The 16,382-nt window shown below is 48.8% G+C and overlaps 1 protein-coding gene across 1 annotated transcript; it reads right to left on the bottom strand.

Annotated features, from left to right (window-relative positions):
• Window positions 1-16,382, bottom strand: ADA2 (adenosine deaminase 2). The gene is made up of 10 exons (XM_065741150.1): window positions 16,280-16,382; window positions 15,062-15,387; window positions 12,583-12,808; window positions 6,794-7,004; window positions 5,556-5,683; window positions 4,488-4,578; window positions 4,064-4,172; window positions 3,240-3,397; window positions 2,205-2,407; window positions 1-1,045 (listed from the first exon to the last, which is right to left on the bottom strand). Exons 2-10 carry the CDS (start codon window positions 15,372-15,374, stop codon window positions 937-939), a joined length of 1,548 nt encoding a protein of 515 aa, XP_065597222.1. The 5' UTR covers window positions 15,375-15,387; window positions 16,280-16,382; the 3' UTR covers window positions 1-936.

Here is a 16,382-nt window from a genome sequence, read left to right as displayed (position 1 = left end):
CATGAGATTAGTTCTCACCGAGGTGAATATCACCGAGGTGAATGGGCTGAATCAGGCCTGGTTTCAGCAACAAAGGCCAGTAGTGGAACCTCTTGATATCAAAAGACACTTCCTATAAATTCAGAACCTGTGTTAACACATTGCAGGACAGGATGAGTGTTTAGTCAAACAGGAGCTAGGAAGCCAGGGTGGGTTTTCTCAGGTGAAAAGTGTTTATCTTCCCTGTGACCAGAGGACAGGAAGGGTTTCTGCAGGGAAGAGAAAAGAAAACAACCACGGGCAAATGAGGCACCACTTGCTGGCCTTCTGATCTCTGTGCAACCAGGCTTACACAGTCTGGGAACATTTGTATGGTCCCATCTGCTTGTTTCCAGCCATGGTAGGTCCTGAAATAGCAGACGTCAAACTTATGACTGGTTCTTCGACCCAGCAGTGTTATTTTGGCAGCAGTCCCAGGGTTAAACATAACAAGAGTCATTTTCAGTCCTTGCTCTCCTGAAGGTCAGTGGCCCAAATGGCTGGATGTTTGTCTTAGCTTCTTTCTGGACAAGGTCTGCATTTTGTAACAGTAAGGCAAAATTCAGCCTCATGTTGGCTGTCACCCCTTAAGTCTAATTAGAAGGCATGTTTTTCCTGAATAAGGGTGTCAGGATTTGGTCATCAACTTTTAATTGTTTTGACTATTTTGAATGGCATATTCTGCTGGTGTTGTTACAGAGGCTCGCTGCTCCATTTTACCTCTGTCCCTCGACTTCTCCAGGATAGTGCAGCTCATTCCTAGCATTAAGCTCAGCTTAACCACATTGCCCAGGGCTGGCTGAGATGTAGAGGTTTCTTCATGTGCTCAAGTCACGTGGAAGAAGCAGGCTGCCTCCCAGCAACAAGCCTGGCTTTCTCTGGCTTGCCAAATGCCTTCTGAAACGGGTCTTCTCCCCTCTAAAGCTCCATCAACAAGCTATCAGTGAGATCAGCCACAAATTGGTCCCATTTTTTCTGCCAGACCTCTCTGGCCTTGGCTTTCTCATCCAGTAGCATGGCGCTGTATCTGCAAGTTGAAAAGCCTGTATCAGACAGGAGTCAAGGAGGCAGCTATTCCAAGATCAGTGACCGCAATGAAAAGGCAGGAAGCAGCAGCAGATTAACCCTTTGGGGACATACCTACACTGCTCAGTGTAACACTGTGTCGCAGACATTTCAGCAGCTGCTGAATGCTGCACCACGAGAACACACCCGCTCAAGCTCTGAGCAGTACCCAGTGCCTCATACAGAACAGTTAGCTCTGCTGCCGCTTTGAGATGTCCCTTGGAGTCGATCCAAATCGGTAGGAAATAGGAGTGTTTGTTGTCTCCCTGCCTATGCGGGGATTTGGGACTGGCATGGGATTTGGCAAGCAGACAGAATTCTAGGAATGCAGAGAAAGGCCCTGGGCACCATAGTCAAACTATTTTGAGACATTCACAACTGTCTGGGTAAACAGAAAAAGTGGTTAAATGCAGCCAAACTGCAAACTGGTAAATTGTTTTCCTGTGTTTCCCCACTGGGTCATCACAAATGTCAGAACAGGTCAAATTCAAGCAGAAATAGGCAAATGGTCCAAGGATGTAACATTTCTCCCCTACCCAGGGGAGGAAACTTTGCAAAGGATGGAACAAAAGGGAGACAGTGGAACAAAGAAAGGCACTCAAGGGCATGGACGAGGGGTTCCTGTGTCCTTCTCCTGGAGAATACTTGTAGAGGGGGCTTTGGATGAACAGAAGATCCATTGGCGTGGCAGAGGAGATTGTGACCAAAACCCATATGAGGTGGCGTATGGGAACTGTTGAATCACAGCCTGAACCACTGATTGATCAGCTGAGGTGAGCACTGAGTCAGCTGCAGGAACACAGGTGAAGGCAATGCACTGTGTGACTGGGAGGGGTGTAGTCTGGTTCCACCTCTCCCAGACCCCATTTAAGGGCTGATCAGCACTAGGGAAGGGTTTCGTGTTGGAGATCCCTCCCCTGTGGAGTTCCAGGTGAGCTCTTCCTAATTTACTGGTTGTCTTTCTACCATCTGGATAAGCCATATGAAAATATACTGCCCACCTTCATTATTCTGTGGTTGTACTATTCTTTTGGGGTATTCACCCAACAGGTGGGTTTTCTGAGAGAAGGCTGATGTTCCTCAGCATTGCTATGGCTAGATGAGGGAAATGAGAAACTCACTTTATGGAGTTGAGCGCAAGTTGTTTCAAGGTCCTCAAGTCGGCTTTCATCCCTCCAATAGCCATGAACACCTCGTAGAAGTCATAGGAGACACCCTTTGCCCCAAAGATAGAGGGGTCATCAGGACTGACCACAACGGGGTGCCCTTCAGCCATGAGATTGGCTGCAGGGTGGCTTCGCAAGTCAGACACTAGCAGCAGCACCTTGGTGGGAAGACAACATCGTATGCTGTAGACACATTTGCACCTATCACACCACATACATGATATAGATGCTCAGGTCAGCAGGCAGACACTGGGGAGGAGACTGAGGGCTGTTCAAAGCATATTAGGCATTGTGCTCTGGATTGCTGCAGGAGGAGCCTTCTTTTCTCCATTGACCACATGAGGAGATTGGTTTCTTAAATTAATCACCACAAGTCAAGGCTAGCAGTATGAAAAACATCTGTTTATGTATGATAATTTAAATGTGATTATTTCAAGGAGCAGTCTTTTGGTTACATCTTTGCCTTGACACCTAGCCTGGAGCACCTGGAGCTAGTGTGAGGGTCCTCTCCCTCAAGTCCCACTCCAGCATCTCCCCATCTTGAGCATCCATCCTCCTGTGTCCAGGAGACAACGTGCATCATAGTAATAATATGTGTCAAAAGAGTTCCCCTGGCTATGAATTCTACCAAATCAAAAGGACTTCCAGGTGCTATCTTGGCTCTTCCATCCTTCCTGGCCCTAAAGAATTTCCCAATATGTCTCTTTAGGCACCCTGCTGGCTCTGGGCCTCATCTCCACCAAGAGGACTGCCTTTCCAGGCTTCCCTGGATATGAATTTAAGCGCTTTTGAGCTAACCAGTGTTGCCAGCTGTATGCTCATGCAGCATACATCTATATAGGAGACTGCAGTGTAACGTGCTGCAAAGGGAACTGAGCCAACCTGGATACAACAAAACAGCTGCCTTCCCCCAGCTCCTTGTTGTACCTCTGCTATGGCAGATACCATTCCAATGTCCCAGCCCCCAGACCTAAGCTTTTAGCAACATACCTGGTTGGAGATGGGACAGACTTCTACAGGAATATCCATCTTCAGAGACAAATTTTTGGCTGCTGGGTGTTTAGTGAGGGCAAGTCCATGGCCAATCCGGCTTGTATTCAGTAGCAGAGCATCCAGCACATTATTGTCTACAGAGGTGCCCTGCCAGTCTGAACAGAGACAGGCAAGAATCACTGCAGTGCTACAAGGAAATCTTCTCAAACTGCTAGGTGGTTTTCTTAACACATCTTGGTTGCAAGGTGAAGGAATTGCTCATGCTCTGAGTTCCAACTTTGCATTTTCAGTGAGATGGGAATTCAGATCTGCCCATAGCATTGCTCAGCATCAAGAGAGCCACTCATCTCACCTGGCTGTGAATGTCCTCAGTATTTCTCTTACTGCTCAGCTAATTGTGTTGATCTCTGCTCATAGACAAGGGAGAGAAGTACTTATTTCTAGGGAATGGCTGAGCATTGGGATGAGCACACCTTAGAATTGTGGATGTGAAGGGAGCCCAGGATGACTGGTTAAGATTTAGACATTTTCTCTGTAGATGTTGACATTTAATAAGTGCAGTGTAGTAGTCAGACACAAGTGTCGTGCATAGTTAGGATGTGTTGGGAGCAGCAGTAGCTCTTGCAGGGTGACTGCACGTTACACTCAGGACAGTGATACTGACCAACGTGAAATATACACAGGTAGTGGAGGCACCATGCAGGAATGCTACAGCATGAGCTGGTGCTGCGGAGAAGCACAGGGAAAACACGACACACACCCCCACCATCTTACTATAGCCAGGCTGTAAGCAGTAACAGACCTTGAGTCCTCATGCTTACCTGTCTCTCCAGCATGGAAGAAGTAAGGCAGGTCAACCCCTAGAGAATACGGGATGGTCAGGACATCCTTCAGCTCCCATAAAGAATGGCCTTCATCCTCATTGCCAACCTGGAGAGGAGAAAGCAAAACACAGTGTTTTTGAACATACCCTGGAAGGTGGTGGGTCCTACAGCTGGAAAACACCGCATGGTGTGTTCAGAGTGGGAGCTACGGGGCTGGTTCTTTCAGGGTTTGGAGATTTTTTTTTTTTGGTCAATTACTGCCAGCTGTATCCTTAGCTAGAGGGTTTTTGACTTGTTTACAATGATTTCAGTACAGTGTAAGAGGACCTGGCTCTGGTAATAATAACACATGGCTATATTCTCACATAGTTACATTGCACCTTTAGGGGTTAACTCAAAGACACAGAAGAAATTCAGTTACCAAGTCAAAGCCTGCCAGGGTATCTGGAAAGTGGGCTCTGAGTTCCATGGCGGTGATGATGGCTTCTTTTATCTGGGAAGCATTCAGCATCCTAAAGAGCGCAAGAGAGAAAGCAATGAGCAGGCTCACATCCGCAGGCCTGCCTTCTTTGGGGTTGTCTGAACTGTGAACCGGGACCCTCAGGGCTATTTCCAAAATGCCAAGTTTCTCCTGAATCTGACAGCCAGCTTCGGGTCTCCAGAGTAACAGCAGTAGAAAATCGATATTATGAAAGGAAACCTCTGAATGACCAGGAAATGCCTGGCTAGGCAATTCTGTCGCTTGAGGTGAGGCATGCTTGGCTAACACTCACTAGCTTTTCTTTTACACCAAGTGAATCACTGCAGCATGGAGAGAAACAGTGTTTTTGTTGTTGTTGCCTCTCTACCATTTTACTGGGAGTTGGGACAGCAGCTGTGTTTCAGTAGTTTTAAATTTAGCTTTCATCCAGCCCTGTTGGACTTGCACCTCAAAGTGAATTTTCCAGAGGGGCTCTGTCCATACCCACGCTGGTCAGAGGCAAGCCAGCTCTAAACTGGAAACCACATAGTGCTGAGACAAAGTGAGTAAGCGCCACTGAGAGGTATGTTGTGTTTGCTCAGGATGACCTCACGTGACTTTTTGGCATCTGGATGACTTGGAGAACAGCCTTGTGCCTGCCTGCGAGCAGCAGCATGAACATAGCGTATGTAGGCTGCCAGGGAACAGCACTCACAGGGCCCTCTAAGGACCTGCCATGCCCTGTGCCCATACTCGGGCACTGCCATCCCTTCTCAGCCCCAACAGGATGGTGTGTGACCATGTGAAAGCCTTCCCCTTGCTCAATTCCTGCGTGCGGGGGCTCGACACAGATGCTCATCGTGCAGGCACATGCCATGGGCTGATCCCAGCTGTTTCACACATATGCAGTCTTATATAGAGGACTTCTCATCCCCAGGGGAAAACTGCAGGTGTGGCACCTCTAAGTGATGGCAGTGTTTCCATCCCAATTTCTCAGAAAGTCCTAGTTGGATAGCTCTTGTTTTCTACCTGTGTGCTGCGAAGATAACCTTTGCTCCGAGGAAGTCGGGGTGTTCCTGCACAAACCTCCTGCTCACCTCCTGGTAGGCTGCCACTGACCAGGACTTGTTGTGCTGAGTGCCGTTGAGCTCGTACACCTGTGGGCCAGAAGCACATGGCAAGCAGGAGTTAGAGGTCTTATTAGGAGAAGGAACAATATTCCTCCCCAGTACGTGCTACAGGAAGCAAGTTTCCCCACGCCCAGCCCTCTGTGCTGCTGCCTTGTGCTGTCACCACTAAGCTCGATGCCCCATCACCTCCTGCCATCTCCTCACCAGTGCCTGCATGGCTGCAGATATCACAGTGACACTGCCTCTGCCCAAGGAAAGCTGAGGCTTTGCACAGCTGAACTTACAAACACAGCTGGGGGGCTTTTCTGCAGTGTTTGCTGTTTCGTGCTAAATCCTGGCTTTCATTTACTTTACTTCAGTGATCGCTCCTGGCAGGTTTTGTTGCGAGGCAAGCTCCTGCAGCGCGGGTGCTATTGCCCCAGCATGGTAGAGGGCCCCCAGGCGTGCAGCTGCCTCGCTCTCCCTCTCACATTCTGCTTAAAGGGCTGGATGGAAAATGTGTCTGGGAAATGGAAATGGTCACTGAGCAGGGGGATCTGCTGCAGGTGCAGTGGGTACAGAGTGCTGGTGAAGGTGATGGCCTGGCTGGCTCTCAGGAGGAAGTCTGACTTGTCACCAGCAGACTTCAACACTAACAGCAATGCAAGGAGGATCTCCTACTCAGCATTTTAGGTTGTTTGCTGTGGAAGACTACATTTTGCAGTTGGTGTAGTATCCTGCTCAGATATTTCATTCTGAAATAAGCCATAAATTTAAAATGATGCAGCTGTTCCAGAAGAAGTCTCTGCTTCAGGTGGGAAGGTATTCCAGAACAGGTGATTCTGGCACAGACTGAGCCGAGCTGCGTCTTCCCAACCAGCAAGATCAGACACAGCTCCAGACAGATGGTACAAGGCAGTTTGTACTGTTGCCACAGTTGGTATCTTCCTTAACCATTAAGAACAAAGTGGCTCTCATCTCCAAGCCCTTGAGCATGCAAATCTCCTGCAAAGACCTTTGAATATGATAAAGCTCTTCCAGTGTCCTGACAAGGCCAGGTAGGCAAACGTCCAGAAACTAAATTCAAGCTAGGGCTTGAGAAAAGTTTTGGATAAATAAAGACTTAAAGGAATACTAGAGAAGCCAAAAAATACGTACCGGAGGCAGGATAGCTCTTATCTCAACATATTGTATGTTATCCTCATAGAGCTCCAGCAGCCCCTGGTAGAAATAGGCCTTGAACACAGGTGCATAGCAGATAAGTCCAGAAGCGATGAGAAAGACTTCTTCAAACCGTTTCCAGATGAAAGCCTGGGAAGGGTAGGCCAGCTCTGGGGCATCCGTCACCAGGGTCAAGTTCCTCAGCAAGCTGCAGAAAAGGGGAAAGGGAAGAAGAAAGGAATCAGGAGAGCAGGGAAGTCAGCTGACTTTTGATGTGCAAAAAGAGGGATGTGTTCATTGAGGAACATAGTTTCAAACTAAAAGAGGGGAGATTTAGACTGGATATAAAGATGTTTTCTACAATAAGGGCAGTGAAGCACTGGCACAGGTTGCCCAGAGAGGTGGTGGATGCCCTGTCCCCGGAGACACCCAGGGTCAGGCTGGATGGGGCTCTGAGCAACCTGATGGAACTGTGGGTGTCCCTGTTCACCACAGAAGAGTTGGACCAGATGGTCTTTAAATGTTCCTTCCTACTCAAATAACTCTATGGTTCTAAGGTTCAATGATCCTATGATTTTAGAAGTAACAAGACTTAGAAAAGCAAGCATGATGTTTTTTTCTGTCCTAAGAATTGCACTCTGTTACCCAGGAGTATTCTTAATCTCAAAGTAGGCTAGTATGTTACTTCTGCAGACCATATATTCTCCCAAGCGTCTTAAATGCATGTGAAATATTTTGACACCTGTCCATCTGTTCACTTGGCAGTCTCCACAATATGCCAAGACCACCATCGTCGTGATTTCTAACCTGTAACTTTCCCCAGTACCTTCTTCTTATCAAAATGTGCCAGATTTATACAGGCAGACAGGAAACGTTCGAGAACCAGAGATCTTTTCTTCCTCACCACTGGAATAAACCTGGCATCCCTTGATAGCAGTTACTTTTTTTTCTTTTAATAATGTTCGGTGTTTGAAGTCTCCCTCCCACAGACATGACCTGGACCAGACCCATAAACTGAGACATGGGACATCCTTTTTCATCCCTCCATCCCGACCTTCCAATGGAGCCAACTCCCCAGCACCTGCCTGCTGGCTGCTGTTCCCCTCCCTCAGGGCCCTATTCCTGCAGCTGTGGTTTCATTTCTTCTTCACTCAGCGAATTTCTTTGCTGGGAACTATTTCAGAAACATAACTGTACATAAGCAAAGATATTTGGATCATGTTGAGGATGAGTTTTGAAACGACAGCCAGTCAGAAAATTCAGAGCACCTTTTGCTTTCCCCTCCTGTCCATTAGAGTGGGGTCTCTACCGCATTATCACACAAGGCTGACATCCCCAGATAAGTCCAGTGAGCAGTGTGGCTTGGCAGAGAAGCTCTGCCAGACCCAGGGAGGCACAAGTGTGATGCCCTGTGCTGCTATGGCATTGCAGCTCAGGGGAAGATGCTGGAGCATCACCCCAGAGCTGTAAGGAGCTCAGGCATTGTGTGCTGGAGGAGATGCAGCTTGGGAAGAGCCAGGCACCTTGGCAAGCCACTGGGAAAACAGATGTGGCAGTGCTCCCTGCTGTCATCGCCCCAGCTCTGGCCGAAGGGCAGCTCCCCACCACCTCGTGCCCCATTTTAAACTCGATCTGTATGGACTTGAGGTTGTTTACCCAGCTCTTGGGCTATAAATCCTCACACCACCCTGCTCATAAAAGCACATCAATCAAGTAACGTTTTTTTATAATCCCCTTTCCTTTGAGACTGATTATTGATCCCTATAACTGTTGAAGATTTATGGTGCTGTGCTGACCCAGCCTTGATAACCCGATAATCTCCTAAGGGTTCAGGCTGATAATTTTTTGCCATGTAGAGCTCATGCAGATGAAGCGAAGCTTCATAAAGCCACTTTTGCTTGTTTTCCAGAATGGACCCCAGCCAGTGATCAGGTGCAGACTACAAATAGCCTTCCATGTCATGTCATACAGGCAGTGAACGATGCTATTGCGATGCGTATGCCCAAAGGGGCACAACAAAAACAATCAGCTCAGGATTATTCATGTTCAACCAAGTTTTTGCTTTTCTCTTTTCCTGCTGTTTTCTATCTGTTTTGCTTTCTTGAACTATGTAATGCAAAAGCGAATGGTTTGTTGTCTTGTTTTTAAAGAGCATCTTTTTCTCTCCTCCATGGGTAATTATAGCCTGCTCCTCTCCATAGTATCTGAATGTCTTCCAGTGGTGCATTAAATAGAGTGGCTAACATCTGTCACATGTGGCTCATTCGCTTTCTGTCTCTTTCTCTTCCCCTCTTTTCTCCCCAAAGGGAGGCTTGTACAAAGAGTGGAGTGCTTTGTTTCTCTGGTGGGGCTTTGTGTACACTTTTTGTGTGTGTCTACTGCCCTATTTTCCTTGAGATAAGGCAGTGGAGGGCACGGAGGGGAGGTGATGGAGGTCTGCTGGCGCCCAGGGGATTCTCCCGCAGCTCGAGCTGCATGTCAGCTTGCTCACAGATGACTTCATCCTTGCGACAGGGAGCTGTGCTGGGGGGCAGGGCCCCCACCCTCGGGCAGGGGGGGGTTCACAAATATCTGGCATGTCAGCGCCGCTTCCCTTAAATATCTGGGGGCATGCCCATTGTCAGCCCTCGCTTCAGAGACTGTGGTGATTGTGTTGCCTTTTGAGGGCAAAAATGGCATTCTCCTAATATCCTAGTTGATTGACAAGTAAATAAGTGAGGATTCTTTTAAATCTCAAAGCAAAATTTCCTGCCTTTCTCTGTCTCCTAACCCGTGGTGTCTTGATTCTCCCAACAGCATCCTTTTGGAAGCTTACCAGTAACAGGATACTCTCAAGTCTCAGCCCATAAGACTTGCATTTTGGATATGAATGACGAAAGCTTCTTTTAAGGCAAACCAACAAAAAGGCTTACTTCCAATACACGTATAAATGTACATGTATATGTGGATATATATCTGTAAGTGTACACAAAAATACAAACAGCAGACATGTCACGTGGCTTCCTTCCACCCTCTTGCCTTCCTGGCCAGGAATGCAGGAAGGTAAGAGAGGTGCAGTGCAGCCTCTGGGAAACATTCTCCCTGTTCCTTCATATCTGCTGATCCACACCGTCCTGTAGGAGAACTCCTTCCCAAATGCCATGCTCTCTCAGTAGCTTCTTGAAATCACCCAGCTATCCATCCCTTCCTCTCTCCGACATCTGCTTCCCCTCAGCTTGTCAGTGCTCAAGGGCAAAGAGGAGTGCAGGAAGAGAGGTAGCCTGGGATGCACATGTTCGAGAGGCTGGGAGGGTTTCCAGGAACTGAGAAGCAGAACAGATTGGGGCCAATTCCTGGCTAGAGACCTATTTTCAGGCAGCCAAAAACATTCCTAACCCTCAGACTAGTACCCAGGGATAAGATCAAAATAAGAGGGGACGTGCCTCAGAGCGGCTGCTGTTCCTGTGCTTGTGCATTATGGGCACTGACTCCTTTACAGCTTTGCATTGAGTATAGAAAGGCAAGAAATAAAGAACAATGTAACTCTGAGTACCGAGGATGTGGGAAATCCGTGTTTGTATTTGACTGCAGCACTCATTTGCCAAGGAAAATCACTTCATTGGTTTTTGCCTTGATTTCCCCTTCTGCCCTTTGTGAGACCATGCAGTGCCATGGCTGATAGCCTCAGCCAGGAGGGGACATCACTCTACATAAATGCAACTAAACCCAGATACAACTCATGGGTTTGTCTATGCAAGGGTCTGAGGTACCCAGAGCAATTACTTGTGCTTTAAAAAAGTGGAGCTGTTTTGACATCTAATCTCTTGCATCTAATCTCTTGGTCGGGCTGAAGAGTGCTGGTGCCATGGTCTTTCCTCATCACTCCCAGAAGAAATGGAAGGAATGAGGAACCAGTTTTCTCTTTGGAAGATGTGGATAAGTGCCTTCTCACTGGATCTTATTTTGTCCACCATGAGTCAGAGCAGTAGAGCCTTAGGATGTGGAAGGCTGGAAGCCCTGAGCCTGGCACTACCTTCTCCTTCCATTTTGGAAGTGCCAAGACCTGTGAAGGACAGGAGCTGACCTGACAGCTCCTCACCCTCCAGCCTGACTTCCTTCCCATGCTGCATCACAGAGCCCAATAGCTTCCATTCAGAGGGGTATGGACGTAGGAGGTCTCTATTCAGAAGCACACGTGCACACACTCTCACTGCAGGTCACTACAGTCAAAACCATAAAATTTAACTTAGGAAGTGACATAGTTAGGGTCACTTGTGTCACCTTCATCCACCTTCCCTTTGTGTGCCAGCTCCACAATACTCTCTTCAATTACATTGTACCACACACTATTTTTTTCCACAGGACCCCGGTCTCCCCATGCCCAGCAGACAGTAGTGCTCCTTGACCACCTCACAACTTAGTATTTCTTTTTGTCCTCATCACTCAGTGTCTGCCTTCACGTATTATTTAGTGTGTGCTATCTAACCCTCAAACAACACAGAACCACACATTCCCCTTGGCCTTCCAGAAGGACTTTGTCACAGGATGAACAATCCCAGAACGGCGACACTGGGCTTGGTCTCCCTATTACTATGTCTGGAGGGTGAGCCAAGCCATTCCCATCCACCTGTAAGTCATTAAATGTGAGGCGGCTGCTGGGCAGTCTGCTCACACCTGGTCCTGATGAAAGGCTGACAGCAGGGAGGGGGCTCTTGCAGGATGGTGAGTGATGCCTGGGGGTGCAGGCTGGGCTGTATGCTCCCGGGTGGCTATGGGAGACCTGACCTGGAGGAGAGGAGCTCTACTAGCAGAGGGTATGCTGTCAGGCACAGAACCTGTGTGTAGGGCTCACTGGCTCAACTAATGCCCTGGCTGAGACCTAACCCCTTTTCTGGGGGCAGTTGGCATGCCTCAGTGCCTGAGATCCCTCTTGAGACTGAGTCTCTCAGTTGTCTGCCTTCCTTGTGGTTACCTCAGTGGGCAAGGTGAGGTCCTTCCCCATGGAGCCCTGTTCCCTGCTGGAAGAGTATCCAGCTCGAGTGCTGAGGGAGGGTGAGGCAGGTCACATAAAACAACTTAAACCACTGTCTTCAATCTGTCTGTACAACAGACAAAAGTAGAGGTGCAACAGAAAACTTCAAAGATAGGAGCCTCTAATTCTGGTGTACTTGGAGTCATAGAATCGTTAAGATTGGAAAAGATCTCTACGATCATTGAGTCCAACTGTTGACCCATCATCACCATGCTCACTAACCATGTCACTCAGTGCCAAATCCACATATTTCTTGAACATCTCCATGGATGGTGATCCCAACACCTCCCTGGGCAGCCTGTTCCAATGCCTCTCCACTCTTTCTGAGAAGAAATGTTTCCTAATATCCAACCTTAACCTCCAGTGAAGCAACTTAAGACCATTACTTCTAATCCTCTTGCTGTTACCTGGGAGAAGAGGCCAACACCTGCTCCACTACAACCTCCTTTTAGGGAGGTGTAGAGAGCTATAAGGTCTCCCCTGAGCCTCCTCTTCTCCAGATTGAGCAATCCCTCTTCCTTTAGCTGTTCCTCCTAAGACTTGTGGTTTAGACCCTTCACCAGATTCATTGTCCTTCTTTGGACCACAGTCTCAATTTCCTTCTTGTTGCAATACTTAATGCCTCAAGTTCTTTGCTGTTTGCTTGTTATGTACACACAGCTTGAAATAGAGTCCTCTGCTTTCATAGCAACAAGTAAATGGGGAAGTTGGACCAGAACAATCCAGTTGGCCATGCAGTGTCACTGTGAAGCACCCACACCTCCTGCTTGCTCACCTGTTATCGAACTCAGTCACATTGTGCAGCTGTTTTCGATAAGTCTCCAGCAAAACCCACTGGGAACACTGGGCCGGCACTGGGTGAGGAGGATGAGGCTTGGAAAAGTGAAACCGAACAGTGCCCGTGTGGGTGAAGCAGATGTAGCAGTCAGGGAGATAGGTGGCATTGTACACCAGCCAGTCCACACTCAGCATGGCATAGTCGTGCAGGTGTAGGACAGCACCTGGGGAGAGGGAAAGTGAGCCAAATGAGATAATGTTCTGGGAGCAAAGGAAAGGAGGTTTAACGTCATGAGAGTTTCAGTTTGCCCATCTGGGGGCATGTGGAAGTGTTTCCAGATGGTTGTGGCCGACCTCTCCCTGCAGAGAGAGTGCTGCCTTTCCTCCCTGTGCTGGGGATGCTCGTATGAGATATGGGGCAGGCAGAGCTTGACAGCTCCCTGGCAGTGATGGGCAGGGGGAGCAACAGGGAGCTCTGCTTCCCCGCTGTGACAGAAAGTGTTCTTTCAGGCTGGCTTCACTGAGAGCTAACTTGGGCCCTGCTGACTGAAAGAGGGGCTCTTGCAATAGACAGCAATTCACAAGGTGTGCTAGGCAGGCCTGGGGCCACCCTCTATATCTCAGCTTTGTGACTCCCAGCCTCTATCCTTGCATCTAGTCTGCATCTCTTCCTTCATTTTCTATGGAACTCTGGCACGTGTCAAAATCATAGACCATGACACTGTCGGGAACTGCCATCAGACTCACTTCCCCTATCACATGAATGCTTGCTTGTGTTGTGCATCTGCTGCTGGCCAGGACTATGGGCTTTTGTCATGCTACTGTGCAGCTCATTGGCAACTGCCAGCCTTCCTGGCTAAGGCAGTTTCTTCATGCTCACCTTCCTCAGTCCATCCATTTATTTTGGTGACATCTCTTTTTTGCAGAGACTTCTTATGCTCGAAGTAAACTCCTTCTTTGAAAAGGGGAAAAATTTAGAGCTGAAGTCTTACAGATACGTGCTCTATTAATCTAGGGGAGATGTTATCATCTAAATAGCTTTGATGCCCTAAGGAGTGAAGGGAGAATGGACAAGCTGAAACATCAAGACTCTAAGCTGTAGTAAACTGATTATAACATATACATAGCCTCTATAATCCCTCACTATAGAGGGTCTGACAGCTAAGATGCTGAACATCTGCAGCTACTGCACTCACCAGAGCAGTAGAACATGCATGCCACAGCTGTCTAGATCCTCCTGCCACTTACAGTGCTGCCCTTTTTCCTATGTGAGAAGCAAAAGAAATGGCAATAGTGCTTGAAACAACAGTAATTCCTAGGGGTTCTGATCAAGGCTGAGGTCCTGCTTGAGCAATTACAAGGATGCGACTTTGAGCCTAAAACCTACAGTTCCTGAAAAGATTGATAACCTATTGTACTGTACAGTGGGTTGAAAGGTGTTAGATTTTTGTTTTGATTCTCCCTTTGTGTCAAAGATACTCAATTTGAGGCAAAAAGAGAACAACTTTTGTATTCCTTACTACTCAGTTCAAAAATGAAGAGATGAAGGCAACTCTGGCATCCCAATCTCTTACGGTTACTGCTTAGGATGCTGCAAGCCAAGGAGCCTTATCCCACACAGGACAGCAGAAGGGAGTCACTGGATGGTGAGCAGACAGCTCTTATCCATACCCCAGTGTCATTGCCTGCCAAATGAAAAACAAATCTGACTGCCAAGTCTTTCCAAGTGAATCACCAACCTGTTTCCAGGCAGTCATACGGGCAAGGCCATGGGACTCTACATCTGAAAAGGGACCTTCGGGAATGGTGGACATGTTCAGAGTTGTAGAGGCATGGGCAACTTTCGCTGCAACTGTCTCTTATCTTTAGTTAAAGAAGGCACCTTGTTCAGTGCTTCCTTACTGAACCAGAGATGCAGAGGGAGAAAGCAGCTAGCTAGGAGTCAAGCTATTTCTCCAAGAATTAGTTTGACCTCTCCGCTGAACTGTCAGCAGCTCAGAGAAGTGGAGACTCCGGCCTTGCTGCTGCCCAGTGTCAGTGGTTTGGATTTCCACTTGGCTGCAATATCTTCTCCCGCTTTTCAGTGCAACCCAGAGTACTGAGCATGTTCGGATGGTAGCGAGTCTGTTGTGGATAAAGGACTGTGTTGAACACAGATGACTGTGATGTCTTCATCTTAACTTCCTCTGCCCTTTCCTTGCCTTTCAAAGGCTGAAAGATCCATATTGCAAGTTCTGGTGAATGCCACAATAGCTGGAAATGAGCATTCATGCAATCTAGCCACCTCTTCCTCTCCCCCTGCCCCCAGCTGAGAGGCAGGGCTCCTCCCACCACCCAGCCAACACTATTCCCAGCTCTAGGAAGCCCATCTGCAGTCAAAGCTCTGCTGCATCCCATGCTCTGTCCCAGCTCTGGCACAGAAAGCTGAAGGCAAGAAGAGGATGAGTACAATGAGCAGTCGTTAAGCCCAAACCTACCTTTTGGCATGCGCTTCAGGATGCTGAACACCGTGCTCTGCTCAATGAGGCTTTTTGCCCGAAAGAAGTGCATGCTTGGAGGGAACTGCCCTGTGTTCAAGGCTGCTGCGATTTCCTTCTTCTTGAGGCTAATGAGTTTCATGCTGAGCTGCTGCTCCTGGGCGCTCAGCACCAAATTGCCACCTGTCAGTCTGGCTTTCTCCTCCTGCATGAGGGAGTCTCGGTCCTCCCAGAGCGGGGTAGGAAGGCAGAGGGAAGCCAAGCTGAGGAGAAGGCACGCCAGCCTTATGCCTTGCCCAGATGGAGTCTTCATCTTGGAGCTGCACCTGGTGCATAAGGGGAAATCAATGTGTTAGCACAAGGCAGAGGCAACATCTTAGCAGCAACCCATTGTGACATGAAGCTGCTGCTCCTTCCTACAGGAGAAGTGGGTTAATTGGATGCTCAGTGCTGGGGGAGCATCTGGTAGCAGTGTCCTCTATATGCAGGGGCTGCGTTCACATGCTCCCCTGCAATGCTGCTTGCTTGTGGCAAGATGGTAGGCAGGGTGGAGTGGAGAGGCTATATCACACAGAACTGTGGTGTGGGGAAGGCCCAGACCTGGAGCTGGGAGTTGGTAAGGTTGGGATGCAGGCTGGCAAATTGCACAGAGCCTCTCAGAACAAGGATGCAGGGGGCAAGGTGCCTGAGGGACTTCTGTGATCGCACAGGGTGCGCCAAATCACAGAGTTGATCGGGTGCTAGCTCCCTGCAGCTGGGAGAAAGCCTTGTTGCATGCCTATTGGTGGGGTTAATTTACAGATGGAAACCCCACTGCAGCCCCAGAGGCACATCCCTTCCTTGTGATCTCCAAGGAAAGAGAATGGGAGGGAGCCCACGGTAGCAGCAAGAGATCACAGGCAACAGGCACATGTGAACTCGGAGAACTCTACCCTTCCCAAAAAAGCTCAGCTGCAACATAATCCGTCAGCGCCAGTGACCCTCTGCACCCATCCCTCTGCAACAAAGCAGGCTGGGGGAAGGCTGAGTATTTCGGTGGAAATCCACGTGCATCCCGCGTTAACCTCCCTGCACACACACAGCACCCTGCGTCTCCTCCAGCCCTGCTCCCGCTGGGGCTCCTCAGCCCCACAAGCAGCCGTGCCATGGGCCTGGCACCGAACCAGAGGAAACAGAAGCTATTCCCAGAGGCACCACCTCATCCCTGGGCTGACTCACTCAGGACAGCTCTCCACTCCTCGCACCCCGCAGTGGGGTTTTCGTCTCTCCGGCGAGCTGGCGGGGCCCAGTCAAGCGGTGGGCTGCGTCCCAGCGAGTCACC

The sequence above is a fragment of the Cyrtonyx montezumae genome, unplaced genomic scaffold (assembly GCF_038088225.1).
Source record: "Cyrtonyx montezumae isolate F1298 unplaced genomic scaffold, pur_monq_1.0 scaffold_3, whole genome shotgun sequence".
In the NCBI taxonomy this organism is placed as follows: domain Eukaryota; kingdom Metazoa; phylum Chordata; class Aves; order Galliformes; family Odontophoridae; genus Cyrtonyx; species Cyrtonyx montezumae.
Note: the sequence above shows the minus strand (reverse complement) of the source record. Positions and strands in the feature narration are given on the sequence as shown.